The 27,826-nt window shown below is 54.2% G+C and overlaps 12 protein-coding genes across 12 annotated transcripts; all 12 read right to left on the reverse strand.

Moving 5' to 3' along the window:
- Positions 1-569: 569 nt before the first annotated feature.
- On the reverse strand, positions 570-2,696 carry DQ04_00011210 (WD domain-containing protein; the record flags this gene model as incomplete). The annotated part of the gene is made up of 1 exon (XM_009307837.1): positions 570-2,696. The coding sequence occupies one exon, from the start codon at positions 2,694-2,696 to the stop codon at positions 570-572; it is 2,127 nt and encodes a 708-aa protein (XP_009306112.1).
- A 1,050-nt stretch (positions 2,697-3,746) lies between these two features.
- Positions 3,747-5,309, reverse strand: DQ04_00011220 (hypothetical protein; the record flags this gene model as incomplete). Its single annotated transcript, XM_009307838.1, has 1 exon — positions 3,747-5,309. The coding sequence occupies one exon, from the start codon at positions 5,307-5,309 to the stop codon at positions 3,747-3,749; it is 1,563 nt and encodes a 520-aa protein (XP_009306113.1).
- A 431-nt stretch (positions 5,310-5,740) lies between these two features.
- On the reverse strand, positions 5,741-6,073 carry DQ04_00011230 (putative ribosomal protein S25; the record flags this gene model as incomplete). Its single annotated transcript, XM_009307839.1, has 1 exon — positions 5,741-6,073. One exon carries the CDS (start codon positions 6,071-6,073, stop codon positions 5,741-5,743), a length of 333 nt encoding a protein of 110 aa, XP_009306114.1.
- Positions 6,074-6,614: 541 nt separating this feature from the next.
- Positions 6,615-7,139, reverse strand: DQ04_00011240 (hypothetical protein; the record flags this gene model as incomplete). Its single annotated transcript, XM_009307840.1, has 1 exon — positions 6,615-7,139. The coding sequence occupies one exon, from the start codon at positions 7,137-7,139 to the stop codon at positions 6,615-6,617; it is 525 nt and encodes a 174-aa protein (XP_009306115.1).
- A 271-nt stretch (positions 7,140-7,410) lies between these two features.
- DQ04_00011250 (hypothetical protein) lies at positions 7,411-8,916 on the reverse strand (the record flags this gene model as incomplete). The annotated part of the gene is made up of 1 exon (XM_009307841.1): positions 7,411-8,916. One exon carries the CDS (start codon positions 8,914-8,916, stop codon positions 7,411-7,413), a length of 1,506 nt encoding a protein of 501 aa, XP_009306116.1.
- Positions 8,917-9,272: 356 nt separating this feature from the next.
- Positions 9,273-10,373, reverse strand: DQ04_00011260 (hypothetical protein; the record flags this gene model as incomplete). Its single annotated transcript, XM_009307842.1, has 1 exon — positions 9,273-10,373. One exon carries the CDS (start codon positions 10,371-10,373, stop codon positions 9,273-9,275), a length of 1,101 nt encoding a protein of 366 aa, XP_009306117.1.
- A 240-nt stretch (positions 10,374-10,613) lies between these two features.
- Positions 10,614-11,096, reverse strand: DQ04_00011270 (hypothetical protein; the record flags this gene model as incomplete). Its single annotated transcript, XM_009307843.1, has 1 exon — positions 10,614-11,096. One exon carries the CDS (start codon positions 11,094-11,096, stop codon positions 10,614-10,616), a length of 483 nt encoding a protein of 160 aa, XP_009306118.1.
- Positions 11,097-11,453: 357 nt separating this feature from the next.
- On the reverse strand, positions 11,454-14,762 carry DQ04_00011280 (putative conserved oligomeric Golgi complex subunit 6-like; the record flags this gene model as incomplete). The annotated part of the gene is made up of 1 exon (XM_009307844.1): positions 11,454-14,762. The coding sequence occupies one exon, from the start codon at positions 14,760-14,762 to the stop codon at positions 11,454-11,456; it is 3,309 nt and encodes a 1,102-aa protein (XP_009306119.1).
- A 482-nt stretch (positions 14,763-15,244) lies between these two features.
- On the reverse strand, positions 15,245-19,900 carry DQ04_00011290 (DNA-directed RNA polymerase III largest subunit; the record flags this gene model as incomplete). Its single annotated transcript, XM_009307845.1, has 1 exon — positions 15,245-19,900. One exon carries the CDS (start codon positions 19,898-19,900, stop codon positions 15,245-15,247), a length of 4,656 nt encoding a protein of 1,551 aa, XP_009306120.1.
- Positions 19,901-20,560: 660 nt separating this feature from the next.
- DQ04_00011300 (eukaryotic translation initiation factor 5) lies at positions 20,561-21,721 on the reverse strand (the record flags this gene model as incomplete). Its single annotated transcript, XM_009307846.1, has 1 exon — positions 20,561-21,721. One exon carries the CDS (start codon positions 21,719-21,721, stop codon positions 20,561-20,563), a length of 1,161 nt encoding a protein of 386 aa, XP_009306121.1.
- Positions 21,722-22,000: 279 nt separating this feature from the next.
- On the reverse strand, positions 22,001-24,190 carry DQ04_00011310 (putative bcs1 aaa-type ATPase; the record flags this gene model as incomplete). The annotated part of the gene is made up of 1 exon (XM_009307847.1): positions 22,001-24,190. The coding sequence occupies one exon, from the start codon at positions 24,188-24,190 to the stop codon at positions 22,001-22,003; it is 2,190 nt and encodes a 729-aa protein (XP_009306122.1).
- A 358-nt stretch (positions 24,191-24,548) lies between these two features.
- Positions 24,549-25,952, reverse strand: DQ04_00011320 (deoxyhypusine synthase; the record flags this gene model as incomplete). Its single annotated transcript, XM_009307848.1, has 1 exon — positions 24,549-25,952. One exon carries the CDS (start codon positions 25,950-25,952, stop codon positions 24,549-24,551), a length of 1,404 nt encoding a protein of 467 aa, XP_009306123.1.
- Between the last annotated feature and the right edge of the window lie 1,874 nt (positions 25,953-27,826).

The raw sequence follows: 27,826 nt of genomic DNA on the forward strand, positions 1-27,826 counted from the left end.
GTGTGTGTGTGTGTGTGTTAAGGAAATACCAACTAAGTCTAGCCACCACAGGAAGGAGCAGGAATTCCTCGTCCTCCGTTACCACTTGCGGTGTAGAGATCCTAAGAGGCCAACAAGAAGGATGGGAGTGAATGGTCAGAAGTAGGCGCTGACGTGAGTTCACACGGGAAATCACAGCGCAAAACAAAACAAAAAACAAAAAAAAAAGTCCACACCGGACCCCCCAAGAAAAAAGGTGCACGCCAAGAAAGATAGAATGATGAAAAACACTATCCCACTTCTCTCTTATCAATCTATATAGATAGATAAAATGTAAACCCATCACTCTTTGCGAAGTGCCTGCAGCAGCGCGCTCTGCTGCACCACAAGACCCTCCATCATCTGCCGGAGCTGATCTATCTCACTCCGCTGCTGCAGTTGTTGCGCATCCCATCGCTCGTTGAGCTGTTGAGCAAGATCGCTGTTCCGCTCTTGGGCGATTTGCACCTCCGCCATCAGTCGTGCACATACTTTCTCAAGGCGTCCCACTCGATCCTCCGGGTAATTCTGGTTTTGTTCCTTTGAATGCGTCATGAATTGATGTGACCCGTGCGGGGTTGACATCGACCCGTTTGACNGTAATTCTGGTTTTGTTCCTTTGAATGCGTCATGAATTGATGTGACCCGTGCGGGGTTGACATCGACCCGTTTGACCAGCCATCACCGGCTACCTCGTCATATGTTTTTCCGACGTACTCCACGACGCTTACCTCTTCGTCCGTCTCTTCTATCTTTGCTGCTCCAGCATCGGTATTGTTTTCGGCATGCTCTATCGAAGCCAAAACCGCGTCATGGGGATATTGCTGGTTGTTTTGTCTCTCCTGGTCTAACCCACACTTCTCATTATTCTTGTTGGTGTCGATACCCCTGTCATTTTTCCAGTCGTTGTACTCCTCCGACACTCGGGGGCTCTTATAAATTGGATACCGCCGTTCATTTTCTTCACGACCAAATGCCAAGGATTTCCCGCTGTCGCTGTTGCGTCCTCCTCTCTGTGCCAAACGCTGGTTGCTGCCACAGCCTCCTTCATCTTTCTTGCCATGATCCTCCTGCAGGGGTGCGACCGGTGCCGCTGGACCACTCCCACCAGAGCGAGACGATGGCTGTGCGAGGGGTGGTTTTTGTGAAAAGACAGAAAATTGCGATGATGTCATTGACAACGGCAAGTGTCCCTGTGACTTCGGCTCTGTCTCGGTGCCATTTGTCTTTGGTAATTCCTGCTGGGGGTGGGCCGCACGGTCGGCTGACGTCTCTATTGAGCAGCAAAAGTCATTAGGTGAGGCAATGGCAACAGCCCCAGAAGCAGCACGACGTCGATCGGTGCCAACGCGCGGCGAACTTGTAGAAGAAGGTACCAAGTCTCTCGGCAAGTCCTCCGGCAATGGTGCCGTCGCCCCCTCCGGAAGCAGTGGTCGCGTCGGCGCGTCTTCGGCAACGTAGAGATGAGTGTTTGGGTAAGTTGCATACGATGGCTGCACACACGGTAGCCCTGAGCGCCACACCATGACAATACCATCCTGCCCTGCCGTTGTGAAACATGCTCCATTGTCGGAGAAGCGAGCGGTGTGCACAGCACCTTCATGTGCATTCAACGTGCAATACAAGAATCCCTCCTTCAGGTCCCACAGTTTCGCCGCGCCATCAGCAGAGGCTGAGAGAAGCCAGCTCCCCGTCGGCGCAAAGCGCACTTCATTGACTGCACCATCATGCGCGTCGTAATGTTGCAGAAGACGGTTTCTGCGCAGGTCAAAAACATTTATTGTGTGATCAGCAGAGCCAGTGGCGAGAGAGCAACCGTCAGGATGAAAGTCAACGGAGCGAACAGAGTCAGTATGCTCAAAAAATGTGTGCGTCGGCCGTCGCGAGCGAGGATCCCACACATGCACCGTCCGATCATCACCACCACTCGCGATGAGTGGAACACGTGTAGCGAGAATGCCGTTTCCACTTCCGCTGCCGTTAGACACGGCGACGGTGCGCACCCAATTCTGGTGTCCCCCTGTGAAACCGCAGACAAACTTGTTACCACAGCTCTTGCCGTGTGTGGAAGTAGCGGAAGAAGAGGAAGAGGCATAGTTGAGGTCCCAGCATTTCACTGCCTTGTCGTCACCCGCCGTGTACAGGTGATCATCGTGCGGCGCGAAAGCGAGTGCCCGCACGGGACCGGCGTGCGCTCGCCAGAGGACGGAGTTCTCACCGCCGTAGCTGCTCACGGACGGCGCAGCCAGCCCACCAGTGCGGCGGAGCGAGGGCAGCCACAGGCGAATGAACCCATCATGTCCAGCGCTCGCGATGAGATGCGCGTGCGGACTCCATGCGCAGTCATGTACAGGGCCGCGGTGACCAACGAAACGCAGCGCTCGCACTGTAGCCTTTGCGCTCCACAAGAACACCAACCCATCGGAGCCGCATGAGAGAGCATACGGAGGCACCGTTGTGTCACTCGCGTCAGTACGTCGGTCCAAGAGTGAGGACGCAGACGGCTGAAACCCCACCGCCAGCACGCTGCTACGGTGACCGCGAAATGTCAACTCTAGCGACGGGCGAAACGGCTGTGAACCTAGCGGGTCATTTGCCGCGACAACTGCAGCTACCTTCCGTGGCATGCCTTCGCTGCCGCGGTTGCTAGACGGCTTTGTGTACCCCATTCTAGACATGATTGCAGGAGTACTGCTCCCTTTTCTCTCCCTCGTTTTTCGCTCCTTCTGGCAGAGAAACACTCTCTATTTCGTTCACTCTATATCTCCCTCAGACCTTCTGATGTCAACCTCCCGCGCTTGCACGAAGGCCTGTAGTAAATAGGTGATGTGAAAAGAACAGAGGTTGAGTGGACGGGGAAGCGTGCACGGCAGAGCTGGCGAAAGCAGAACAGGTCTTCTGTCGTGGCTTACAGCCGAGGGTGAGGGAACAGTTCATTTCAGCTGCGGGGGAGTGGAGGAAGGGGGAGGGATAAGCGAAAAAGTCGACACATAGTTGGGGATGGCCCCACTAAAAGGGGATTGGGGGATGGACAACAGAAACCAGATTCCCCCGTAGTAAAAAAAAAAAAACAAATTTGACGAGAGTAGAAAGTTACAATGCCAAGCACATTATTTATTCCCTCTCCTCCGTGCGCACATCTACTCGCGGTTAGACTCCGCATGACGAGAATAAAGAGTGAAGGAAATGGCAGCGCTAGAGAGTGCAACCTCTCCTCTCTTTATCTCGCCATTCTCTCGGCGCAATCAAAATCCCCCAGCACTAACATTCCCCATCATGTTCAAGCAAAACTCAGCGTGCCACAATACATTTTCTACCACAACACCCACCCACCAACCCACCATATATCTATCTATNTATATATATATATATATATAGATAGATATAGATATAGATATAGATATATAGATATATCAAACTGTTGTTGAAAAACACATGAAGGGTCCCTTGAAGTGGCTCCTTTTGCCCTTTCCCCCGCCCCTCCCTGCTTCAACCTTACACGAGGGGGGAGGGGGAAAGGGAAATCAAAAAGAAAAATAACCGTGAGACACAAAGTGTTCTAAATGCACTTTATTTAGAGGTGGAACAATGGAGCGAGAGCACGGAAAGGGCAAGAGAGGGGCGTGCGTCGAATGAAGGTAAAAAAAAAAAGATTCATGACATATACTGTCATTGCTTCTCACTTTTTTTGTGTATCATTTAGGGTCTGTGGTAGGGTGTCCCCTCACTCAACGCAAGTCCTGAGCCATTTTACTAGACAGAACGGATGAACGACGAAAGCTGTGCATAGAAAGTGCAGGTATGTCCTCATCGTCGAAGAAGTTATTGTATGCAACCTTAGGGGTATCACAAGGATCATTGCCAGGAGAAGCGGGAAACCGTTTTTTTGTGCCGTTTGAAGAAACACCACGTGCTTGCCGACGGTTTTGGACGAAGCAGGAACAGCAGGAGCAGCAACTATCATTATCACTCAAAAAACTCCGTGCACTGGTGGCGCCGCTGTTACACCTGCTACTGCTATTACTTCCTGTTTCTCCCCATTCCTCTTGTATAATAGGTTTCGCGTGACGTTGTGAAGTCCTTTTTGGTGATGTTGGCGTTGCTGGCCGGTTTCCGTTTGTTCCCTGAGGAGTTTTGCTAAACGAGCCCCCGCGCGACAATGATGATACGTCTCTTCCACCACTATGCTGCTTAGTACGAAGATTGGAAAGAGTGCGTGTCAACATGACACTTGTTTTGGGCGTTGGCGGCGCGGCCCCACTTTCTCCACATCTACCGGTGAAGGAATGCCGCCGATCCAACTGAGGCCGATCTTCGCTGTGTGGCTCGGGTGCCGTCCCCCCAACCGGGACCGAACAAGTCAGAGGATACGAGCGAATGTAGTGCGACGAGTCACTGTGTGACAGCTCAGCCACAGATAAATCCTCTTCGTTGACAACTTTATGAAAAGGACAGTTGCGCCTTCGACGATGCGAGCCGTTGAAATCCGGTTTGCGAGCCCCATCCCGCTTTGCTACCTTCTGTGTTGCGGGTACCGGAGACGGCTGCAGTGTCTCGTGCACCAATCGCGACTCATTTTTCCCCTCGGGCTGCGAGGAAGGGGGTGATTGGAGCGACTGACGGAACTGTGGACGCACATATGGAGTGTTGCTCTCGTTCTCCTGAGAATGCAGGCTGGACAAAGCTTGTGCTTCCTTTGATACAGATTTTTTCTGTGTAAACCCAGACTCATCACCATACATGTCGTACACACAGCTCATGCCGACACGCTTAAAGATACGGCGTCCACCACCGGCACCTTGCAGCACAATGGACGAGGATGCGGATGAATGATGAGAGGAAGTAGTGACTATGCTCTGCATGGGTGTCTCCGGTATAGGAGCCTGTGCAGAAGAGCTCAGGACAGACGTTGCATCACCCGAATATTTCGGTGCAACGTTGTTGAAACGGCGTCTTCGCGGGTTTTGGCTCCCATTTGCAATGATGGGTGAAGCCCGAGACGGCAACGCCTCCGTGCTACCTTGGCATGTATTTTGTTCACCACACGTGGGCAGCCGATTCCTCATTAGAGGTGTAGACGTCGAGAGACTCCCCATTTCGCAGGTGCTGCTGCTACTCGAATTGAGAGCCCGCGGTGACAACGCCAGTGTAGCTGCACGTAACGGGAGAGGCAACTGGGACTTCATTGGTGAACCTGCATCCTTCGACACAGGCGTGAAAGTGCCGATGAGCTCCCGCAAAAACACACGCCTCGCCTCGTGTGGTAGTGGTTCTCTGGAGTGCTCAACCATGTGTCCGTATATATATATATATATACGAGTGTGACAAAGTATTGATTGTAGGAGTGCCACACACGCACACACAACTTGTGTCTACGGTTGCTCTCTAAACAAGGGCCTACGACGTTTCCCACTACACTTACCGTTTCTGGGTCAGACAAGCAAGGCACAAGTAAAAATGAGAAGAAAGAATATGTTCATGTACACACTTTCTGAACAGAGTGCAATCCTCTTTTCCTCCCCGATGATGAGGGAAAGTGAAGTGGAACGAAGAGTCAGTTTGTGACATCCTCGCCTGTAGTGTGGCTTTGTTACTAAACTAGGAATAAACAATGGAAATAATCAACACGGGATCGAACGAGCGGAAGAGAAGCTCCCCACCAAGGAAGCAGCTATGCCCTCTTGGTGTGGGGCCGTTTTCCCTCTCATTCTCAGAGCCGCGCCTATGCGCGAGTGTAGACACGTGCCTTGCTGCTGCAGGAGACAAGCTTAATCAGCTTCTGCTTGCACAGGTGCTGCAGGCCCTTCGAGGCGAGTGAGACGGCGATCTTAAGGCGGTCGCTGATGATGGAAGGCGTGATGACCTTGTACTTGGGCACCTCGCTCATGAGCTTGTCCAGCGTCTCCTTGTCGAACATCACGGCGTTCTGCAGCGCCTCGCGGGTGCGGCCCTTGGACCACTTCTTGGCTGCCTTCTTGGCGCCCTTGTTGAGGTTCTCCATCTTGCCCTTCTTGGGCGCGGCCTTCGTGTCCTTCCCTCCCTTCTTCGGCGGCATTGTCGGTCTGTGGCCCTCCGGTGTGATCTGCGCGCCGAAAAAAAAACAAGAAAAAAAAACATTCAATGAGCAGAGAAACAGGAAGAAGATGTGGGAGTCACAGAAGAGGAGTGTCCGGGCACACGAATCGATGTGCGACTCAGAGTGGCATTAAAATGCGTGCAGCAGACCGACACAGACACCAGAGGGAGACTGGTGGGCGGCAGGCCAGCGCTGAGGCGGAGGGGGTGGGGGGAGGAAAAACAAAACAACAAACTACCCACAATGGCACATGGGTGCCACGAGTCACAACGAACAAAAAGCCAACATGCGTACCACACAAGCACGAAGACAGCAGGAAGAATAATAAAAAAAACGGCATCAAGCCCTACTCATAACAAATCCACTGGCCACATACACATAAAAACACCCACTGCAACGCCCACGTCAACACCCACAGAGCAAGAGAGAGAGAGAGAGAGAGAGATACGGACACAGCCTCAGAGGTGCACCAGTCCACGGCACAATCCACATCACTCTTCCTCGTCATCGTAAAATAGCGTCACAGGCAGCCACTGCCACGCCCCGGTGGCACACTCGCTTCGTCGTCTCCATCGACCGGTTCGTTGTACCCATAAACATCGCGGTTCCCGAAGCCCATCATTATCTCCCGTGCCTTAGCCTCCCCAAAGCTCCCAACCAGTTCCTCAGTGCTCTTCTCGTTCGACCAGTCATAGCGTTTGTGCATCGCACGGTACTTCTTCACAACAATGATGTCCTGCAGCTGCCGAAGTGCCCATCGGCCGCGTGCGAGACGACGCGCGAACTCCGGCGTGCCTGGCTTCACATGCGGAGGAGCGGCAAATCCTTCTTGCACCATCGCGCGGTATGCCGACGTAGAGACCAACGCGTGTGCTAACCTGGCTACGCCCACTCCTCCTGCTGCTGCGGCGGCGGCAGTTGCCTCTGGTGCACGTGTGTTTTCACGCCTGCAAGTGAGTGCAGGGGCGAGCATCATAAACTCGAGATAGAGTTTTGCAACGCGCGGGTGCATGTAGCCAAGTCTCTCACTACTCACCCGAGTCATTCACAACACGCACGCACATTCACAGACAGGAGGAAAAAAAAAAAAAAAGGAAACCAAGAAAGAAGTAACAAAGAAGTAAATGATAGGGTGCGTGGCCAGAGCAAGCTTTGGCTGTGTCCTCGTGGTGCCTTTGTTTTTTGTTTCCCGGTAATCACCCATTGTTCTGCTTAAAAATGACAGCGTGGCAAAATCCTCACCTGCATCACCCCTTAATGCAGATTTGTCGCAGGTGCCACGGTATAACCCACATATATGCCCGCCTTAGCGCCGCCTACCTTTCCATGAGGCGCGCCTCTACAGCCCAGCGCAGCAGAGATGCCGTCGTGGCCACGGAAGACACCACTGCAGGTATCGCGGTAGGTGTATCCTCTCCAACTGGGTGCGGTCGGGTCATATTTCCCTCCATTCTGTGATGATGCAGCAGCCGATCCACTTCCGTGACGAACGCGCGATTTTGTGATGTGCGTACGATCCGTGCAAGACTGTCAGCAATGCTTTGCGCAAGCAGCATCCACGACTGCAGTCCTGGCCCAGATCCCATCGCATCGTCTTCACCCTTTCCAACTTCAGCACTCGGCTTCACTGCTGCGCGCCGCAGAAAGCAATCGATATTATCCGCAGCGAGGCGTGAAAGGGCGCCGTCCACAGTATTCGCAATGCACCTTGACAGCTGTTTTAGCGGACTCTCTGTGCTTAACTCCAAATGCACTGCCACGCTTGATAGGAGCACACGGCTCCACAAGCAGAGTGGCGCATTCACGATGATGGTGATGCTCTGTACACTCCCTGCGTCGAGGGCGCCGTCCAAGTAGAAGCTGAAGCCAAGCTGCTCCCGAAGCCCGCATACATCCTCGTGTTCCTTCTCACTAGGGCGGCGACGTGACCACACCGTCTCCCAAGAGATTTCTGGCAGCAGGTGAGTCTCACTGAAGCGCATCAGGAGTGGAAAGAGTTGCGTCTCCTCTGTCACGTCTGATGCTGGGCCCCGTTCTGCGTGCTCCGACTGTCGTCGGCGCTTTCGCTGATTATGTGATGTGAGTGTGATAGACGAGGAGGCAAAGCATGCGTCACCGTCGACAGCATGCAGAAGCAGTACTGCTGTATTGTGCCCGCCCCGCTGGCCCAATGGGATGTTTGCGTTGAGAAGGAGCGCCACTTGCAGCAAATACCCTGGTGCGGCCTCATCGTCATCCTTATCCCTTAAGCTGAGGGTTGACATCATCGTCGCACTGTGCATCGCGCCAAGGATGCCGTCGCGATCCTTTTCCCATGTGAGGATCGGAACATACGGCAGCAGCGAAACATGCAGACGGCTGGGAAGGCCAATCAGTGCCGAGCAGATCGCCAACCGGCGCTGCAGCTGTACACACCACCACGCAGATAGCACTGTCTGCGGACAGGTCGTTGATGCAGCAGTAGCGGCAGCGCCCACCGACCTTGCGTCTGTCGCCCTCTCCTCGCCTAAAAGGAGAAACGTCACTTGGTAGGTGAATATGGTCCCATTTTCATCAGTCGTCTTACCAATACTTTTTCTGTTTTGGCTGTCGTGCTGCCACGCAAGAGCGCTCGTCAGACGCGCGTCAACGACGATAAGAATGGGGAAGGATGAACGATGCAGCACAGCAGCTCCCTCGTCCTGGTGCTCCACAGTTGCGGTGAGAAGCTCCACAGTGTGAATCTGGTGCGATTGCACTAGATGCACAATACCCGCCGCAAAGGCCTCGGCAGTCATCGTCGCTGTTGTTGCATGTGCAACCTTCTTCGATGTGCGCCGCATCGAAACCCCCCGTGGGTTTTCTGTATGTTGATCTTCCTTTCGGTTCGTGTCTGTATCGCTATGGCAGAGGAGTGTGTTGGGAAGAAATGACTTAATAGCCTGAAGGGGGGGCAAACAAAACGAAAAAAAAAATTTACAGCAACAACACCAACCAAAAAGGATTACCACATGTTTGTAACTTCCTCTCCCCTTCCTATTCATCCCGATTTTCTTTTGGCTTGCTTTCATACGCGACGAGAAAGAAATGGGAGGGCAGCTAGCAATCTACGCAGTGAGCCTCCCCTCCGTTGTCATGTCAAACGCTCATACATAGTGATACATTGCGGCGACGAAATCCCCCTCGCGCCCTATGATCATTACTCTGTTTTGCTCTCATTTACATTCGCCTTGGAAACTGACTCCTGCGGCTCCTGATCATCAGCACCCTCAGCCTTTTGCGGCTGCCGATCTTCCCCTTCCGCCGCTGATTCACCGTCAGCGTCCACTTCATTCCCCCCTAGCGCCTTGATGAAATCCTCCGTCTTCTTTTCTAGGACGTCGTGCAGCGGGCACATGGTATCATCGTACTCGTTACGTACCTCGACCACCTTGCGCATTGCCTCCTCTTGCAGCCTCTGCAGCTCCTCCGCCGCCGTGTCCATTCCCTCCTTGATAGCCTGCAGCTCATGTCGTAGACGCGTGACCATCTGCCGCCGCTCTTCCACCGTCGTGTTCGGGTCCGGTGACTCAACGATCTTCTTCACGCGGTAGTGGTCGCACACCGCCCACAGCCACTGCCCAATCGCCCCCAGCGGCACGGATAGCTGGGCGAGTACATCAGGCGCGTGCTCCGGGGAGTAGCAGTAAGTCTCCAATTCCTCCAGCACACCGTCGGGGAGGGGCTGCTGCAGCAGCGTCTGCGCACGGCTAATGAAGAAGGTGAAGAAGTAGCTCTCACTAAGTACCACCTGCACGGTCGACCACCGCGTGTCCTCGTCTCCGCGCACACGTAGAGCCATCTCCATGGTCGAAAGCGCCTGTCGTGGCGGGCACTCGTACTCGCGTAGTACTGTAAGTTCCTCCTTTGTCACGATATGCAGTTTCTGGTAGCTATCCTGCATGGCCTTTTGTACGGGAAGCATGAGATCCCGCTCGATGGCCTGGAGCTCCCGCTGAGGGAGCAGGCGTGAGCCACCGCGACGCTCCTGCATGACAATTATACGCTCCAGCCAGACCAGTTTTGTTTCAATGCATCGTCGCTTTTGCACGCCCGCAAAAATTATATTGCGTAGTGGTGTCATTAGCGGCTCGTAATGCAGCATGACGCGATCCAAATTCGTGTGGTACTCATTGCACAGCATGCCGAGTTGTGCGGCTTTGAGCTGCACGTCCCCCTCAATATTGACGAGGGTTGCGAGCTGCTGCTCATTCAGCACTGGCGGGCAGGGCCGCTGTGGTGGTGCAGCTGTCTCGGTCATTACTTGAAGTTCTACACACGGCATTAACGAGAGAAGGCCCAAAAAAAAAGCAGGATGCATTATAAATAAAAACAGAAATTATGTAAAGACCCCTTATTACCGTTTCCCCTCCCTCTTCACCACCCCACCTCCCCAAAAAGGGAGAGAAACGAGTGAAATCGTATTGTGATCTGACGATACCATCCTTTCCTTGCATATGTGTGTGTGTGTGTGCTGGATGAGAGAGTATCTGTTTCTCACCTAGTTGCGGAGGAAGTTCGACCACCGTGTACGAGAGAATTCCTTCCAGTTCATCTCCAGTTGCTCATAGATGTCGGCGGACGCCTGCGGTGGCCAGTTGATTTCTTCTTCGAGGCGCGTGAAGGTATCTAGCGGAAAGTACGCCGACTGCAAGTCCTTCCGTCCGCCGCGGATCCCCACGGGCCGCTCCAGGTTGTTGAGCTTCAGCACGATGAAGACGTCCTGGTGCTCCCGCATCATCTTCTCCACCTTTCGCATCTGCTCCTCGCCCATGTCCACCTGCAGCATGATGTAGCGCGCGTACGTCAACGGCGTGTTGTCCGCGTCGCGGAAGCGGCTGTACGGCCGCATGATGCCTTCGTTTGTGAATTTGCGAATGAGACCGCCATTGTTGTACACCGCGACGGCGATCTCGCGCAGCGCCTGCGAGGTGTAGCGGCGCTGCCTCGGCTTCATCACCAATGTAAAGGCGTAGAACACCATCCTCCCGCCACTCAGCGCTTTCCACGTGCTGGTCCGCCGCTCTCTTCAATATTGCGCCGCGACCTCCCGCAGTCGCCACACCAACGGCCCCCTTCTTTTACTTTCAGTAGAAGCAGCAAGAGGGGAAAGAAAAGATGGCACATGAGACGAAACAACACAAAGCAGCGAGCGGTGCACCAACACACCGCCGCAACCGCCCGCCCCCCTCCCCGATAAAAAAAAAATACGCACAGACGAACAGACACCCAAATCCACTTGATCTGACACATCGTGCATACACAAATGCTCCACCACAAGCCCATAATGGTATCGGCAGCCACTAGTTTTTTTGTCTCCTTTTTTTTTTTGAGGAGTGTTTTAGGATGGCAAGGATGGCGCCTCGTCCAGCAGAATACGTAGCTTCCGCGGGTCAAGATCACTCACGGTCAACGACGCCTCGCTGAAATCGGCATCAACACTAGGCAACTGCTGCTGCCCAAGTTCAAGCAGACGCGTGTAACGCGTCTCGTACACGTCGCAGAGTTCCCGTACAACGCCCCGCATTACCTGCTCTCGCAGTCGAGGAAGGCGCAGTGCGGCAACTAGGGGGACATATACATGACCCGATGCCGCCACAACGCTGTAGAAGCCGCTGAGCTGCGCAATGATAGTTGCCGCGTCGAGCTGCTCACCGTCGGCGTCTGCATCTCCTCTACCCATCCCCCCACCCATGTTGCTAATTCTGCCCACGTCGTCGCCACCAGAGACTGGTGTTGCCATAGCACTGCGTAGTCGCTGATGGAAGTAGTGTCGCACAGCACACTTTGAAAGGCTTGCTATCAGTTCATTCGCAAGCTTCTGGATGCGCTCTGAGACAACATCTGAGAGGGGTGTCGTGTGGCCTGCCGCTGCATTGCCGAGTGCAAGTAGGTTCAGGTGCGGAGCGAGCGTCTCCTGCAGTGCAGCCATGGTGTTGAGCTGTAGCGTCAACTTGCAAGGTTCATCGAGCGCATTGCTTATGGTGGGCTGCCGCGCAAGCACAATCGGGAATGATAGCACGTGCTGCACAGGCACAGTGAAGAACTGCTCATAATACAACGGATGGTTTGCAGCAATGTTTTCTTCGTTCGCAGACTTCTTGGAAAGCATGAGACGCACAGACTCCATAATCTCTGCATGTTTCTCCGCCTCAACCATAGTGGACTGCAGAACGCGCAGACACTCCTCAACCTCCGGTGGTGTCGGCAAAATCATGGTGTATAGTGTCCGCAGCAGATCGGCCGCCTGGGCCTGGTGCTTTGATAAACCGCTGCGGTGGTACGGGTTGGTGGTGGTGCTGGAAATGCTAAGACTCTGGCCCCTGACGTTAGACGGGGTCTCTCTCTCAGATGACAATTGTGGTGACACCTGCCGCTGCATATCGTCGTGAAGAGGAGCACTGTCATTCTCTTTATCCTCCTCCGCCGCATGATCGAAAAGAAAATCAGTGACAAAATACGTCGCCCTATCACTTTTCTTCGTGCCATCTTCTACCGCCAACATTGCCTCGGCAGACGCGAGACGACGCAGTACCGCTGAGCGACTCGCAACACCTGCCACACTGTCCAGCGCATGTTCGGCCAGCTGTTTAGCAATTGTATGATATACACGCAGTAGCTGCAGTTTGGAGTCGTTTGCCACAAGACGCGTAAGCGCTGCCTCGCTTCCCAGAAGCGCAGTGAAAGTGCTACAATTGTAATAGGTGAAGAGTTGGAGGAGTGTATGAGCCGTGCGCAGACCGTTCGTCAAACCCATGAGCGTCGATGCCACAAGCGCCTCCTGTTGTGAACGGTTCATCAGGTGCTGGTAGCGCTGCGCGCCCTCACCCGCGTCGGACGTCAATGATACAGTTCGCCCTGTCGCTGCCGTGAGCAACCGCTTGATGCCGCCAGTAAGACCGATTGGTCCAGATGGACCCGTCGATGCGCCTGCACCACTGCCACTACCCCCAGCGCCGCCACCACTGCTGCTGTTGTCGCCATCGTGAAGACTCGACGAAGCGCGGAGAAAACGTTCAAGCACACCGTCAAGTACACTTTGAATGTGTTTGCACAGCACCTCAAAAATAGAATCAAGCACGGCGGCCTTGCTAACAGGGAACGCTGTTTCGCCATTGCCATCCAACGCATCCTCACCCACCATCGACGGTACTGCCAATGCACCGGGTTCACCATCTCGAACAGAAGCCGTCTCCTTGTCGGTTGATAACGCTGTTGTTGCATCATCTGCCACCAGCGCTGGTGGCGCAAAAAAAGCGGTGAAGAAGTCATCCTCGTCGACAATCACTTGATGAAGCCAAGCGAAGAGCGAACTGAAGAAAAAGACGGGGTTGCTGATCTCTGCTTCCAGCGCGCGCACCCCGCCAGTGCTTGGTGCCCTGTCACGCCTGCCACCTGCTCGGTATGTACCGGCCAATGTGGTGGAGGAACCTGTCGTCATGAGGTGGAAGTACTGCCGCAGCACCGCCGCCCGCCGCAGCCGCGCCACCTCCTCTATCACCGCTGCCCACTGGCTAATGTTCTCCTCACGCAGAAACTGCACACAGCGCAGATAGAAGCTCGTCAGCTCCGGGGCATCGCTGCCGCCGAATCCTGCCGCATTTGCCGTGGAGCCTGGTGCTGCTGCGGACGCAGACATCAAATAGCGCGCGACCTTCTCGGACCCTTTCATTATAGCACTGTACGTGATGTCCATCACAGCAGCTGCACTTTGATAATGCTCACGTGACAGCAGCAACTCACGGCACTTGCGGTGCGTCACCTGCGCCCGCTGCAGAACATCTAGGTAGGCAGAGTCGACGGGACTCTCCTCGAGGATAGCCTGTTCCTCCGCAGCAAAGTGGTACTTTTCCTGAAACTCCCGCATTTCCTTCTCACGCTGCTGCACCAGTGAGAGCTCTGCCTGCAGTGTAGTCATGAGACCGACATATTCCTCCGCCTGCGCAGCGTGGGCATCGAGTGCGGTCTGCAGCACACCACTTTCCTCATTAAGTTTTGACACGAAATCCGATGCCTCTTCAAAAACCTCATTGAGGGTCGACCATTCTTGCAAAAAATAACGATGAAGATCAATTACACGGCCTTCCAAAGCTGTGCGCAGCGTCGTGGAAGAAGAAGCAACTGCGATACCGGTGTGTTGCAGTGGTTGTGATTGTTGTCTTTGTTGTGTAGAGGTCTTCTCCACCTCAGAAATCGAAGAATCATCGGGTGGTGGCAACAGACTCTCTAGGAACTCTGGCACTGCGTCGTTCATATATAACACAAGTTCTCGAAAGTTATCATTAACGGTAATGTCCAGCAACTTCTGCACTTTGCGGCTTGTTGCAAAATTACGTGTGGATGAAGAAGGAGGACCACCCTCTGTAGCAGCTATGCTGGCATTATCCGTCACACCCCCGACAGCGATGCCCCCAATCGGTGCTGTAATTCCGTTGGCAACACCGGTAGCTGGAACGGCAGTAGTAGTAGTGGTAGCAGTAGTGGAAGCCAGACGTGGATTCACTGGAGCTCCCCCTTGAGTAATAGGAGTTACCTCTGTGCTTGCAGCTGATGATACTGGCGCTTGGTAAGACGAGGTCACTGCACTGCTACCTGGATGTGGTTGCGCAGCGTGCCTTGCTCGTGTCTCTGGAACAGGCACTCCCTCCATCAAAACAACCTAGCAAGTCACTCAATAAGTGGTGCACCTTTGGGCTCTTTTTTTTTTTATCCCCGGCCCTCGTGATGGCTTAAATATATATATATNTATATATATATTTATTTATATATATGTGTGCTCTGATTAACTTGTTTCGTGTTTCACACTATATCCGACACGAAGCACATTTTAGAAGGAATGGGAGAGAGATTATCACACAGACCTCAATGCAACGCTGGTGCAGCAGCGTGCCGGATCATAAACACATTTTTTTGTACGATTCGTCAAACGGACAACTTCCTTTGGCGGACCCATTTGTTTCATTTCAATTTCTGTTCTGTTTTACCCGAAGTCTCCCGCCTCTCTTTTTTGTGTAGTGTTTCGTCACTGGCCAACACACGCACACACTCTCAGCGCAAGCGAAGAACAGAACAGACGGTTATTTTTTTTTTGTTTAATCAAATGGGGAAGAGACATGGGGAGAAACGGACGCCCTAAAAGAGATCAAGGCGGAACGTTCCACTCGCCGCGAGCGGCGCCGCACGCGTGTGACGCACACTGTAGTTGTTGCTGCTGCTGTCACCAAAGCGGTCGTCAAGCGCACGCTTCACGCGGCCCACAGCAGAGCCCGAAGGGGCAGTGACCGAGGCGTCGCAGCGGTCTAGGAGGAGACTGAAGGATGTTGTGCCGAGCGGGACCGGTTTGCCTACGATAATGCTCTCGGACACACTGAGGTTCTCGTCGACCCGCTGCGTCGCACCGGCGCTGTAGAGGTGGTCAGTTGTACGCTCGAAAGACGCCATTGTAAGCACGTTGAAGTTCATCTTCTGAATGCCGTAGCGTGTGATGCCGAGCACCGATCCGCGCTGCGTCATGAGGTCAGCAAGCAGGTACACGTGCCGCACATCGATGCTGAGGCTGTACGCCTGCAGGATGCCCTGGATCTCGCTTACTATCACCTGCCGCGCCGCCTCAATGCCGAGGACGCGCTCCACCACCGCGACGTGGTTGCAGACGACGTGTGTCGACTCCACGTCGGGAAGATTCATCACCGCCCGAAGCTCCGCCCCCTCCGCGAGCACCTCCGCCCCGCTGGAGGAAATCATCGCGCGGTTGATGCCAGCGATTCCACCTACCACAACGTCAGGGAGCAACGTGAGGAGGTTGCGAAGGCTGAAGTGCACGCGCTGCGGCTCTAGGAAATATGGGTACACAGCGAGGGTATCAAGGCTCATTACCTCTACACAGTCCTCCCGCAACAAACGCAAAGGCGACATGGGCCGCGCCGCAGCAGCGAGAATGCGTTGTCGCACCGTGACGGCGTTAATTGGCAGACGCAACTTTGTAATGACAGACATATTAAGATGCACACGAAGATAAAACTCAGAGGCTGAGCAAACCTCCACAATCTCCGATGTCACCTCTTTCAACAACACCCGCTCCACCTGCGCCTTCACACCACGTACGCGTTGTTCAAATGCTTCTGATGACTCTTCTACAAATGTTTCTTCGTTGTGTGACCCATTCTTCGCCTGAGGAAGCCGCAACCGTCGCACTGGAGCCGTGACGACTGGTGTCGCGATGTTGCGGTTCGCATTAATAATCTCAACGAGTCGCGGCACACCTTGTGTGATACTCATACTTGCGACACCAGCAAAGTGGAAGGTACGCAGCGTCATCTGGGTACTCGGCTCACCGACCGACTGTGCCGCAATAGCCCCACATGGGGTACCTGGCTCACATGCCTTGCGAAGGTATTTGCTACCACACTGCGCCAGGAAGCGTGCCACCATACCCCGTGTGAGCGGCAGCAACTCCGTCTGAAGTGTCTCCAGGAGTCGCAGCTCAGCAGGACTATCTTCTTTTGAGGTAGATTCATCAGCAGTGTGTGTAGTTGTTCTGTGTCGCTTTCGAGAGGTGGAGGAGAGCTCCAGCAAAGTACGTATCCGCTCTTGTTCCTTCACTTTTCTTGAAAAAAATTTCTCAACGTCCTCCTTAAACTTCATGCTACTCACACCTGCAAGGTTGGCAATGAGCGCCGCACGTCGTGCCCGTTTATGTTGCTCTTCGCCCAACTTCCCTTCTCCCCCCTGCACCCCTCGTAGCTTTCTCCTCAAGTCTTCCTGCTTCTCCTGCCGCTCACAAGTCGCTAACACAGCTGGTGCACCGTCCAAGCACGCCCTGACAAAAGATAGTACTTCTGTGGGGAGCAGCGAGATGGCCTCATCATTTTCGTCGTCCACCTGATTTGCTCGCTTCTTGTCGCGTCGGCTATTGTGGCCACCGCTACTCTCGTTGCTGCTTCCACGCTCCTCAACAAGCCACCTCGCGTACGCTGCACGAACACTGAGCCACTCCTGATCCAGGTTCAACGGAGTGCCATTAACACCTTCCATGAGCTGCGGATCTAGCCCATCCTCGCCAAACTTGAGCTGCACCACATCACCCTTTGTGTTACGTACCGTTCCGTCATACCGCACGCTGAGGTTCTCCATCGCCTTCATGAGACGGCGGTAGATATAGCCAGTCTCGGCTGTCTTGACAGCTGTATCGACAAGTCCCTCACGCCCAGCCATTGTGTGGAAAAAGAATTCTGTTGGCGTTAAACCCGAGTAGAACGAGTTTGCTACGAAGCCACGCGCATTTGGGGCCTCTTCAGCACGGTAGAAATGCGGCAGCGATCGGCCCTGGAATGCATTCAAAATACGCTTTCCACTCACAGTTTGCTGACCCACACAGGCCATCATCTGAGCAATATTCAGCGCACTTCCCTTACTGCCAGACTGCACCATCATGAGCGGTGTGTTCGTGTCCACGGAGAGCGTCTCAACAGCCGCTGTACCACATTCGTCACGCACCTTTGACAGTTCCGCGTTAAGGCGGGCCTCTAGTGATTGTCGTACGGTAAGACCGGGTAGTGGCTCCATACGCCCCGTCTTGGCCGCCTCGATCAGTTGGTTGCACTTCTCAAAAGAGCGGGCGAGCACGGCAGCCTTCTGCTCGTTCAGCTGCGGCGTCGGTGCAACATCGCCGAGGCCAAGGCTGAAGCCATAGTTCGACAGGTAACGTGACGTGAACTGTGCGATGCGGGACATAATGCGGGCAGTGTAGGCGCCGCCAGCCAGCGTGTGCAACCGCGCAAAGAGTCCGTCTTTAGCGCCACCACCTAGCAACTTCTTGTCGAGACGGCCCGAAATGAAGCAGGAGTCAAGGAATGCCACATAGCCCTCCGCAGAACAGTCGTACTTGTCGCGCTTGCTGTAGAACTTCGCTGTGGCCTCCAGGTTAAGCAGAACGTCAATGCCCGGTGAGGGACGCAGAATGAGCTCGAACAGCTGCTTGCCAGTCCACAGCTCTGCTGGCTTGAGAATCGCCGGCACCGGCAGACGGAATTGCGTCACCGGACCGAGCCAGTAAGACACCATCTGCGACATTTGTGAACGATCAAAGAAGACATCACGTGCTGTCACAAGGTACGCTGCGGCAAGAAAGTCCTGTGTGCATGCGATAATAGGCTCGCCATTCTTTGCTGTGATGATGTTTTTGGCAGTTGACATCAACTGGAAGGCTTCTGCCCGAGCCTCCTCCGTCTGCACAAGGTGAACATTCATCTCATCGCCATCAAAGTCCGCGTTATACGGGGCACAGCAGCACTCGTTGAAACGGAATGTACGGAATGGTAAAACACGTGCGCGGTGAGCCATCATGGAAATACGATGCAGCGACGGCTGACGATTAAACAGAATTACGTCACCGTTCATCACATGCCGCTCAACAATGTCACCAACGGCCAATCGCGCTGACAATGCCTCGCGATCACGTTCGTTGTTGAGTGATTTCCTCGATCCCTCCTGCGCAAGGAATACCGTGACGGCTCCCGGGTGCACACGAGGCCCATTACGCACGAGACGGCGCATGAGATCCAAGTTTGACTTGAAGACGCGTTGAGGGTACGTCAGCACCCGGGCCACGCGTAGCGGCACAGCCAGCTCATCCACGTCAAGATTCGGGTCAGGGGAAATGACAGAGCGGCCGGAAAAGTCCACACGTTTTCCGCTTAGGTTCCCACGGAACCTGCCATGCTTACCCTTGAGGCGTTGTGCGTACGACTTCATGTCGGCGGTGCGCATGTGCGGTGGAAATCCTGGCAGGGCAGAGTCGAGCAGCCGCGCCACACGCATCTGCAGCATCTCCCAGGTCTCTGTGTACTTGGTGGCGTCGAGGGATCCGTCCTGCAGCGTGTCGGAGCTGACGAGAATGTCGTTGTACTGCGCCGTGAGGTCGTCCTCGCGCACTGTCGCGGTACCTGCTGTGCCGCGCGGCCGCGCCGGGACAGGGGGTACCAGCAGCGTCGTCACAAGAAGGTCGACGGGACTTGCACCGGGTAGCAGGCCCAGCAGCAAAACTTCGTCTGGTGGAACCGCGAGGAACAGCTGCCGTACCCGTGCTGGGTCAAGAAAGTCGTGCACATGGTCTTTGCTCTCCTCCACGACCTTGTTGTATGCACACGCCGTGCGAAGCTCGCTGTCAAAGAATGTCTCTGGACTCTCAACCGACTCTTCCCCGCGACGGAGATCGACTCTGTACTTCTCGTGCACAAGCCGCAGCGGGCGCACGCGCCGCACCACACCATTCAGCCCACCGCACTTGAGACAGACGCGTGTTTTGTAGGCATCTGTTTGCACGGCTTTAATAAGCGCTGCACGTTGCAGGGGCTCTAGTTTCGTGGACGAAAGCCGCCGTTTATAATATTCAATTTCCGCATCGTCCAAGAGCACATGGGAGCAGCGCTTGCAGATAGTACGACAGATGCGCAAAATGGTCGAGAAGAAGCCAAGGTGAAAGACGGGCGCTTCGAGGTCGATGTGACCGGGGTGACCGACGCACTCCATGCTGCGCAGCCCACACGTCGCGCAGACGGACATACGGTCGCACACACCGAGGTGGGCATCGTTCACGCCGTACTCCTTCACCGCCCCAATGACGCGGCGACAGGGGAGAACAGAGAGACGGTGAATGTCGCGGCGAGAGAGAAGACCGTAGCGCAGCGCACTTATCTCAACCGGTGCATTTGGTAACGGCTCGACAAATTGCTGCGGGAGAAGCAGAGGAGCAGCAGCAGCACCCGCAGTGCCCCCGCCTCCACGCATCTCGGGGCGATCGCACTCACTTTGGGCTCAACTGTACGGTGTGCAATTTCGGTTCCCGCACTGTTCGCGCGTAGATACACCTGTGGGCGCCGCCACACCAGTGTGTGTGTGTGTGTGTGTGTGTTTGCTGCAGCGACGAGATGAAGGAACAGAGGGAAGAAGAAAAGAAAGAAAAGCCAAACCAAAGAAGGGATAAAAAAATGCAATGAAACCATTCACAGCCACATATTTATGCGCCCCCTTCGAAGCCGCGTCGCAAAAAGGTTAGCAATGCCAATGCCTGGCATGTTCATTGCTTTTTTTTTCTTTTTTTTTCTTCTCTTAACAGCGAGCAGCACTACTATTCCTTCTCCTCTTCCACCTTCTGCGCGCTCTTAGATGAATTAAAGCACGTGTTCGCTCACGCATGCCGAAATCCGCACCCTCTCACCCCCACTCTCTTCTGCACACGCACCACATCACTCGGCCATGGTGAACCGCATCGTCCATTACAATCCACCGTCCCCTCCTACCGCACGGTCGACTGTCTGTGTGCCACTCAGCGTACAAGTACACAGACATGCCTACCAGCATGCGGAAAGTTCGAAAGAAAAAAAAATCGAGCGAGAAAGAGCGAAGCCAAGAGTGGGAGATGGCGGAGCCACACCTACAGCCTTCCTTTTACGCCTTCCCTGTAAGCCACGCAACGAGCGGCGCCGCCTTCTTTTTCATCTCGGCATCTGCCGCAGGCTCCACCTTCGAGACTGGCGTGGCGTTACCACACCACTCCTCGATGGTTGTGCTATTCAGCACGCCCTCAGTGAAGAGAAGGAAGAGCAGCACAACCATCTTGTCAGGGTTGAGGCGCTTGGCGCAGAGACGAGCGCATTCATCAATAGTGGCGTTTTGCAGCTGCTTCTCACGCTTCAAAAGCTCAGTCTTAACAGACTCGTCGGTGGCGGCGTCGAGCAGGGAAGCGTCTGCAAGGGTGGAGAAGCGCTTCAGTAGGCGCGAGTGGCGGCGTAGACCCGCCATGAACTCCTTCTCCGCCATGATGATAGCATTCAGCACAAGCAGGGGGCCCATCTTCTCCTTGAGGTTGTAGCTCGACATGAGCTCCATGCAGCGGCGCATAGTTTCTTCATACTCATCTGGGTGCTGCCGCATGTGACGCGCGAGTACGTCCTGGGGCGGCTCACGTGTGTCTTCCAAGTCCGACCGCTGCACTACCGTAGTCCCTGTATACGCAGGGGCTTCTGCCGCTGCTGCCGCTGCCGCCGCAGCCGCTGTGGCCGCTGCTGATGCTGTTTGTTGGCTGCTGTCAGCTCCACGAGCTTCAGCTGTACCAGCACCCTTCTTGTGGAGCATCTGGGGGTTCTTGGCGAAGTAGGAGACAAGCGCCGTCACGTAGCGAGCGTCAAGATCCGTAAGCTTCATTACTTTACCGCATGCCCCGCAAGAAAGGCTAATTTGTGGAACGCCCTTTTTGTTACGCTCAACCAGCAGCTGCGTCTCAGGGTTGCGGCAGCTGCGGCAGAGGACAAACTTGCGGATAAAGTCATACACCTTCTCCTGCACACGCTCCTCCGTGTGGCTTCCCATGATAAGGAACTTGTCATCCTTCTCTAGCACCGTACGTTGCGCGCCAATCTCGGACTGGAAGAACTTCATGAGTACCTCCTCCGGTCTGTTAATGGCGAGGCACACATCGTGGATATTTGGGAAGACGGTCTTGATGCCATTACCGCTGCCCTCCACCTTGGTCATGATGGCAGGCATCTTGTAGCGGTAGTAGATATCGTCCCTTTTCTCGGGATCGATGGGGATCATCGGAACCGACATGGCTGTTGTTTCCTTTTCTTTCTTAGTGGGGGATTCGCTTGACTGCGCGCTGCTCAAACGGGAGGCGGCGAGGAAACAGTATACACAGTAGAAGGAAGGAAAAGAGAAAGAGAAAGAGAAAGAGAAAGAGAGACGGAGATAAAAAAAAAAGCGTTGTGGGTGCACGCACGTATGCAGGAGGGAAAACACACACACACACGCAACCGAGAGCAAGTAAAAGGCCGCGCGTCTGCGCGAGAAAGAGGAACCACAGAAAGGAGAAGAGCGCGAAACGCTCAGCTAAAAGCGTTTCTCCAACTCCTCCAGCAACGCCTCCGCGTCGCCGCACGCCTGCAGCATGTGCTCCAGCGACGCGGGGCTTATGACCCCTGCCTCCGTCTCGCCGCGTGCAAAGAGTGCCTCGAATCGCGCGCGTAGCTCTGGCGTTAACGAGTCGTGGCAGTAGTGCGCAACAAACTCCATCGCCGTTGCCGCGTCCATGTTGCTCATGTGCACCACGAACGTCAGCACACCTGGCTGCCACAAAGCGGCGGGCAGCCGTTGCGGGTGGTTTGTCGTTAGGACCACCACGCGCCCCGGTGGTGCGTAGTCTGCTTCAAGGGCGCGCAGCACCCCTTCCGCTGAGAGAGAGTCACTCTCGACCCGCTTCTGGTATGAGCGAACCACACTGAGGTCACCATCAGCACTACACGTCTCTGCCACTACCTTCCCCTCCCCTTCCTCGCCTTCCCCTTGCTGTCGCTGTTCTTGTTCCTCGTTGCACGCATTATAATCGCCGCCAACATGAACACCAGCAGAAGCAGCAGCTGTGGTGGCCAGTGAAACAGCGACATCTTTCCCCTCATGGCTTTCCATAAGTGGAACTCTCGGGGATGTGCCACGGTGTTGCTCCGAAGGCAACTGCAACGACAACATGTCCGCCAACAAATCAAAGTCCTCCAGGGCATACACGACCTGATCCACAGGTAGATCACAACTCAACGGCATTTCGCAGGACCCCCATGGTTCGTCTAAGCAATCGTCATCACAGCCCTCAAACTGTGCCCCTCCATGAAGTAACGCTGTTCCACCGGAGAGCACCTCCTGCAGCGTGCCGTTTGTTTGAATGAATTCAATTGGTATCGCAACGATGTGCCGATTGAGGAACTTGGCTATACTGCGCAAAGCGGTAGTCTTCCCTGTACCTGGTGCACCATGTAGGAGAATGACCAACTGATGTGGCACACCCGGAACCGCAAACCTACCTCGCTTTTGCTGGAAGTCTTCAAGAATACAGAGGAGCTGCGACTTCTGGCGAAAGAAGAGCGAGTGGAAGCTGTTCCTTCCATCGGGGATCGGGAACCGCAACATGTGAAGTCGTTGTGAAACATCACTGGGCTCGTACACCTCCCACGCCACTGCTTGCTGCATCTCGGTGTTGGCAGGATAGAAATAGTAGCGCTCCACAGGCGTTGTCACAGTGGGGTAGTACCACGCATAAGCGCGACTGGCAAAGTCCATGATGCGTTCTTTTCCGTCTCTGGGGTTGTCTGTGCACTGCAGCACCGCTTGACGCACAATTGTATTCTTCGCACACCGTGCCATACCAGTCTCAGATACCGTACCGTCTGTCAGCGGCTCCTCACCCTCCTCCTCGTCGGCGTCACGACTATCGCCGTCGCTCTTGGTGCTTCTGGTGTCCACCAAGTCGCGCCTGGTCGGGTGAATGTCGAAGTTTAGCGGGGGGAACCTATTCAGGTCGCCCTGCTCCGCACGACGCGGGAAAACCTTGCCCGCCTTCAGCGTTGCGGTCGGCACTCTCTGCTGCTGGAAGCACACTGTGAGACCAGGCTCCACCTCCAACACGTGGCCCTCTGCCGGCAACAACAGGAGACGATAGTGGCGTCGCAGAGTGCCCGCCAAATCCCCGCGGTTGGTTCCATCTGGCGCACATACCGGTACGAAGCGATAATCTGCCATGCGGAGCTGTCGCGACGACAATTGGAGGGCATCATTGTCATTGGCCCTGTTGGTGCTCTCACTGTATTTCGACTGCTGCTGCTGCTGCTGCTGCTGGAGTAGCCCCACATCAGTGTGAAGCAGGTGCGAGACGTACCGTTCCAGTGCGGTCACTAGCAGCTCATTGTCAAACGCAAACTCCTCCGGTTGATGCCTGAACACATCAACTGCCGCCCCGTCCTTCGTGTTGCTCCGGTCCAGGAATCTTCGCACCCACCTCGCCACCCACGCTGGCCATGTCTCTTTCATAAAACGGTAGAAGTGCCGTGCCGCAGCCGCAAGAAACAACGCCACCGTGATATCCACAATGCCATTAAACATGCGACTTGTAGTAATCCCTTCACTACCGCTGTTTCCTACCACCGCCTGAAACATGTTAAAGGCAGTGGTAGCACTCGTGAGTGGAAACGGCGTTGTCTCATCAAGCTCCACAGCAAAGCGTTGGCTGTCCATCCACGAGAACAAGCTCATAATGCAGCTTCTCCTTTAGAATGCAGTACAATCTTCTTGACGACAGGTCTATACGTGTACGCGCAGGTGAGGATGTACGTGCCCTATTCAGATCAATGAGACGTATATAATACTTCCTCGCCCATCTCACCGACCCACGAGCGAAAGCGATAACAAACAACAGGAAGAACGACAGGCATCTGTACAAGTAATGTGCATCTTCCCGACTTCTTCACAGACCCATATGAATAGAATCCATTTCTTCTTTTTTTTTGTTTTGCCTTGTTTCATTTTTTGGTTGGCTTAGTGTGGGAAATTACGTGTTTTCTTTTTATTACACTTCGGTGAAGTTGAGGAATTGTGTCGAGCGACAATTTCACTACCGATCCCTTTGGCTCTGCAGCCCGCGTGCCGAACGCACCCGCGGCAAAAACACCTTAGCGACAAGCAGCGGGAACACCAGCGAAACCTCAGCGTACACCTTCACGAAGTCTGCATCAAGGCGCAATTTACCCCACGACACCGCTTCGTCTGGTCGTGCCCCGGCGTCACTGCCATCAAACTCCTGCCCGTTGTTGATGAACACCGCGCCATCGGTCCCGTTGCGCATGAGATTCGCATTGCAAACGTGATGCTTCACAACACCACCTCCAAGGACAATAATACCAGTCCGCCGGCTGCGCATTGCAAGCCTGTTGATACGATGAATATCTGGCACAAGGTCCAATTTTAGCAGCGGCGCTGCGGATTCCCCCGCTTCGAGTATAAACTGCATGATGTCACCGTCCACAAACGATGGGGAAAAGACAGGTAAGTCGTTCTTGGCCGCCCAGTAGAGAACGGTACTCTCCGCGCGCCGCATCCCCTCATCGGCAACCACTTCCTTTTGCACCGCGCGCACCTCAGCTAGTGCCTCCGTGAACAACTCTGGTAGCCAACGCCCGGCCACGTACCACAGCATGCTGGGTGTAATGGTCCAGGAGCAAATATCCTCGTACACTGGTGGAATTGGCTGTGAAGCAGAGAAAGCTTTACGTTGCTGTTGCACCGCTACAAGGCGAACCACCAGGCGGCGCATAACGGCTGTAAAAAGCGAGGATGGTGGCTGATCATTGTCACAGTCGTACGCGACATTTCCAAACCGAGCTTCTGTTGTTCCTTTTTCTAATGGAACCTGCTGCTGCGTGTGCTGTCTCTCCCCCGGTGCCTTCCCATCCTTGTTTTCACACAAAAGTCGGTAAGGCTCGCAAGCGCGACGAATGTCGTGCTCCATCGCACCGCCACTCACAACTAGCACATGAATGAGTGCTTTTGAAGCAAAGGACGGTGTGGGAATACCGCTCATGTCATCAACAACCGGTGCCACCACCTCATCTGGCAAGGCCGCCGGCTCCACGCCCTCCGGCAACGGGACACACTCGGCACACAGGAATCGAATCGCTTCCCTGCACCCAGTGCCAAACAGATTTGCAGTAACACCAAGAAATATGGTCGGCTGAACCCGCACCTCTGGCGTCAGCGCCTCATCCACAGGTATGGCGCACCCTCCGTCTAAGGGTGGTGGCGCCTTTGATGGAGGCTGCGCCTGCAGCATCTTCTCGCAAATCGCAACCGCCTGGGCAAAATGGGAAGCCTGATAGCCCATTGTTGCGTACTGCTGCAGAGCCGTAGAAACGGACTGCAAGTCATTCTGGGAAGGACCGCTGACCGGCTGAAGTCTGTCAATCGGGATTTCCGAAGAGGACGATGGAACGAGGACGGCTTCTCGTGCCAATTCCGCCATTTCCTCCTACCGCTATAAATCTTCGTCACATTAAGTCAATGAGAGAGTGTGGGGTGGGTACGTGTATGAAGAAGTGAGGATGGGAGACAACACCACAAAAAAAATTTGAAGGTCAATTGAGGAGAAAGGAACAAAATCGGTGCTTTACAGGGGCACGAACAACAGACAGCACCAAACCAGACAATAAATCCAGCGTCCACAAAAACAAAGAGACTCAAGAAGGAGCCATGGAGAGTACAAATTTCCAATCAACAAACAAGAAAAGAAGTCGGCATCGCAAATAAAAGCCAACTACTCCCTATCAAAAACATTTTCTCAGCTTATCCATACAAAACCCAGCATCAAGAAGAAAAAACTATCTCCCTTAACGGGTCATAGACCTCAAAGTCCGCGTCGACTAAAGAAAGAACCAAAAGACAACAGCAAAACAAATGTGAAATCATAGCAAAAACGGTATCGTTTCATAGAGTCAGTATCACTTGCAACAACAACGAAAAAAAAAAACAAGGATGCGTTGCATCCTCAGAGACTGTTGGCAGTCCAGAAAAAGACCGATCCAACTACGCCCCCTTGGCTGCTCTCAATTCTTCCATATGGGACTGGCCCTTGAAGCTCACTTTAAGGTCGTCTAATGGAATGCCTGGAGGTGGGCGCTCCTCCCCACAGACGCGTTCCAATGCACTTGTGCAATAATCAAGGCCTGTTTCGCAGAATCTGACAATCCCAGTGTACGCGATGCTGCTGTTAGGCCCACACTCGTATTTTGCTTCCAAGCCATGGACAGAGTTGCAATACTTACAACACAAATAAAAAGTTACCGAGGAGCAAGGCAGAGATGCGCCACGCTATCCCCAGGAGAATATCGCACCATCGAGGAAGAAGAAGCATTGCAAGTGATCGTCACACACCAGAGATATTATACTCTGGTACATCATCCAGCAGACTGCGCAGAAACAGGCATGAAGCCGTGGTGGCAATCGCGAGGATTCGAAGGTTCCACAGCCTTCACCCTGTGGACAAAACAACCAACAAACCCTGGAAGAAGCGAAACGCAGAGCGCACTCCGGCTGGCCTCATCACCAGCACTTCCGCACAGCACTCCGCGCCACGCAGGTTATATTAACGCCAGTTGCCGCTTAAAGCATGATGCTAAATGCAACGAACGTTATACCAAATCAGCGCTCGATCCTACCACCATCCGCATGGGGAGGAGGGGGGTGACCCAACGACAGTAAGTACAGTGGACAGTGACGCACGCGTTCGGTTGATCGTCACAATATTCTTCGGATCAATGTGACGACTGCCAACAGACACGGCCTTTTACTGGCCGAATCTATGAACACCTGTATGGTCTTCGTGCGGGACACATGTCACGCCTCCACCTGCGACCTCAACGAGTAAATAGCAACGATCTGCAGCCTCCTCTTGTCCAGCGGTGTGGCAAAATTTTTTTCCTCTCTGGTGCGCTCTAGCACCTCGCCAAAAAAGATTTCCCCCTTTTCTGGTGTCCCGATTGTTTTTAAGATCCTCATTTCAATCTGCCGTCACTTTGCGTGGAGTCACACCAGTCAGCAAATACCCAACCGCACTGGAGGGTTTTGTTCTTGAGCGCCTCGCTGACAACGCCGCTGAAGACGTACTACGCCCGTACCTCTGCTATGGGGGAGATGGCAGCGATTCCCTCCTTCTCATTGGTCTCCACTTCCTTTCGGAACTTCTTCCACAACCCGTCGAGTGCCTTGTTTGAAGTTTGGAAGCTGCACGCGCAGAATCCACTTCCTTCTTGCAGGTAGCACTGGGTGTCTTCTGCAGGCGTGTGGGCATCTGGCTCAATGGCGTCTCTTCAGACGGTGCCGTATTGCTCCCGCCGAGCA

This window comes from Trypanosoma grayi (assembly GCF_000691245.1).
Source record: "Trypanosoma grayi strain ANR4 Tgr_1_V1, whole genome shotgun sequence".
Taxonomy (NCBI): Eukaryota; Euglenozoa; class Kinetoplastea; order Trypanosomatida; family Trypanosomatidae; genus Trypanosoma; species Trypanosoma grayi.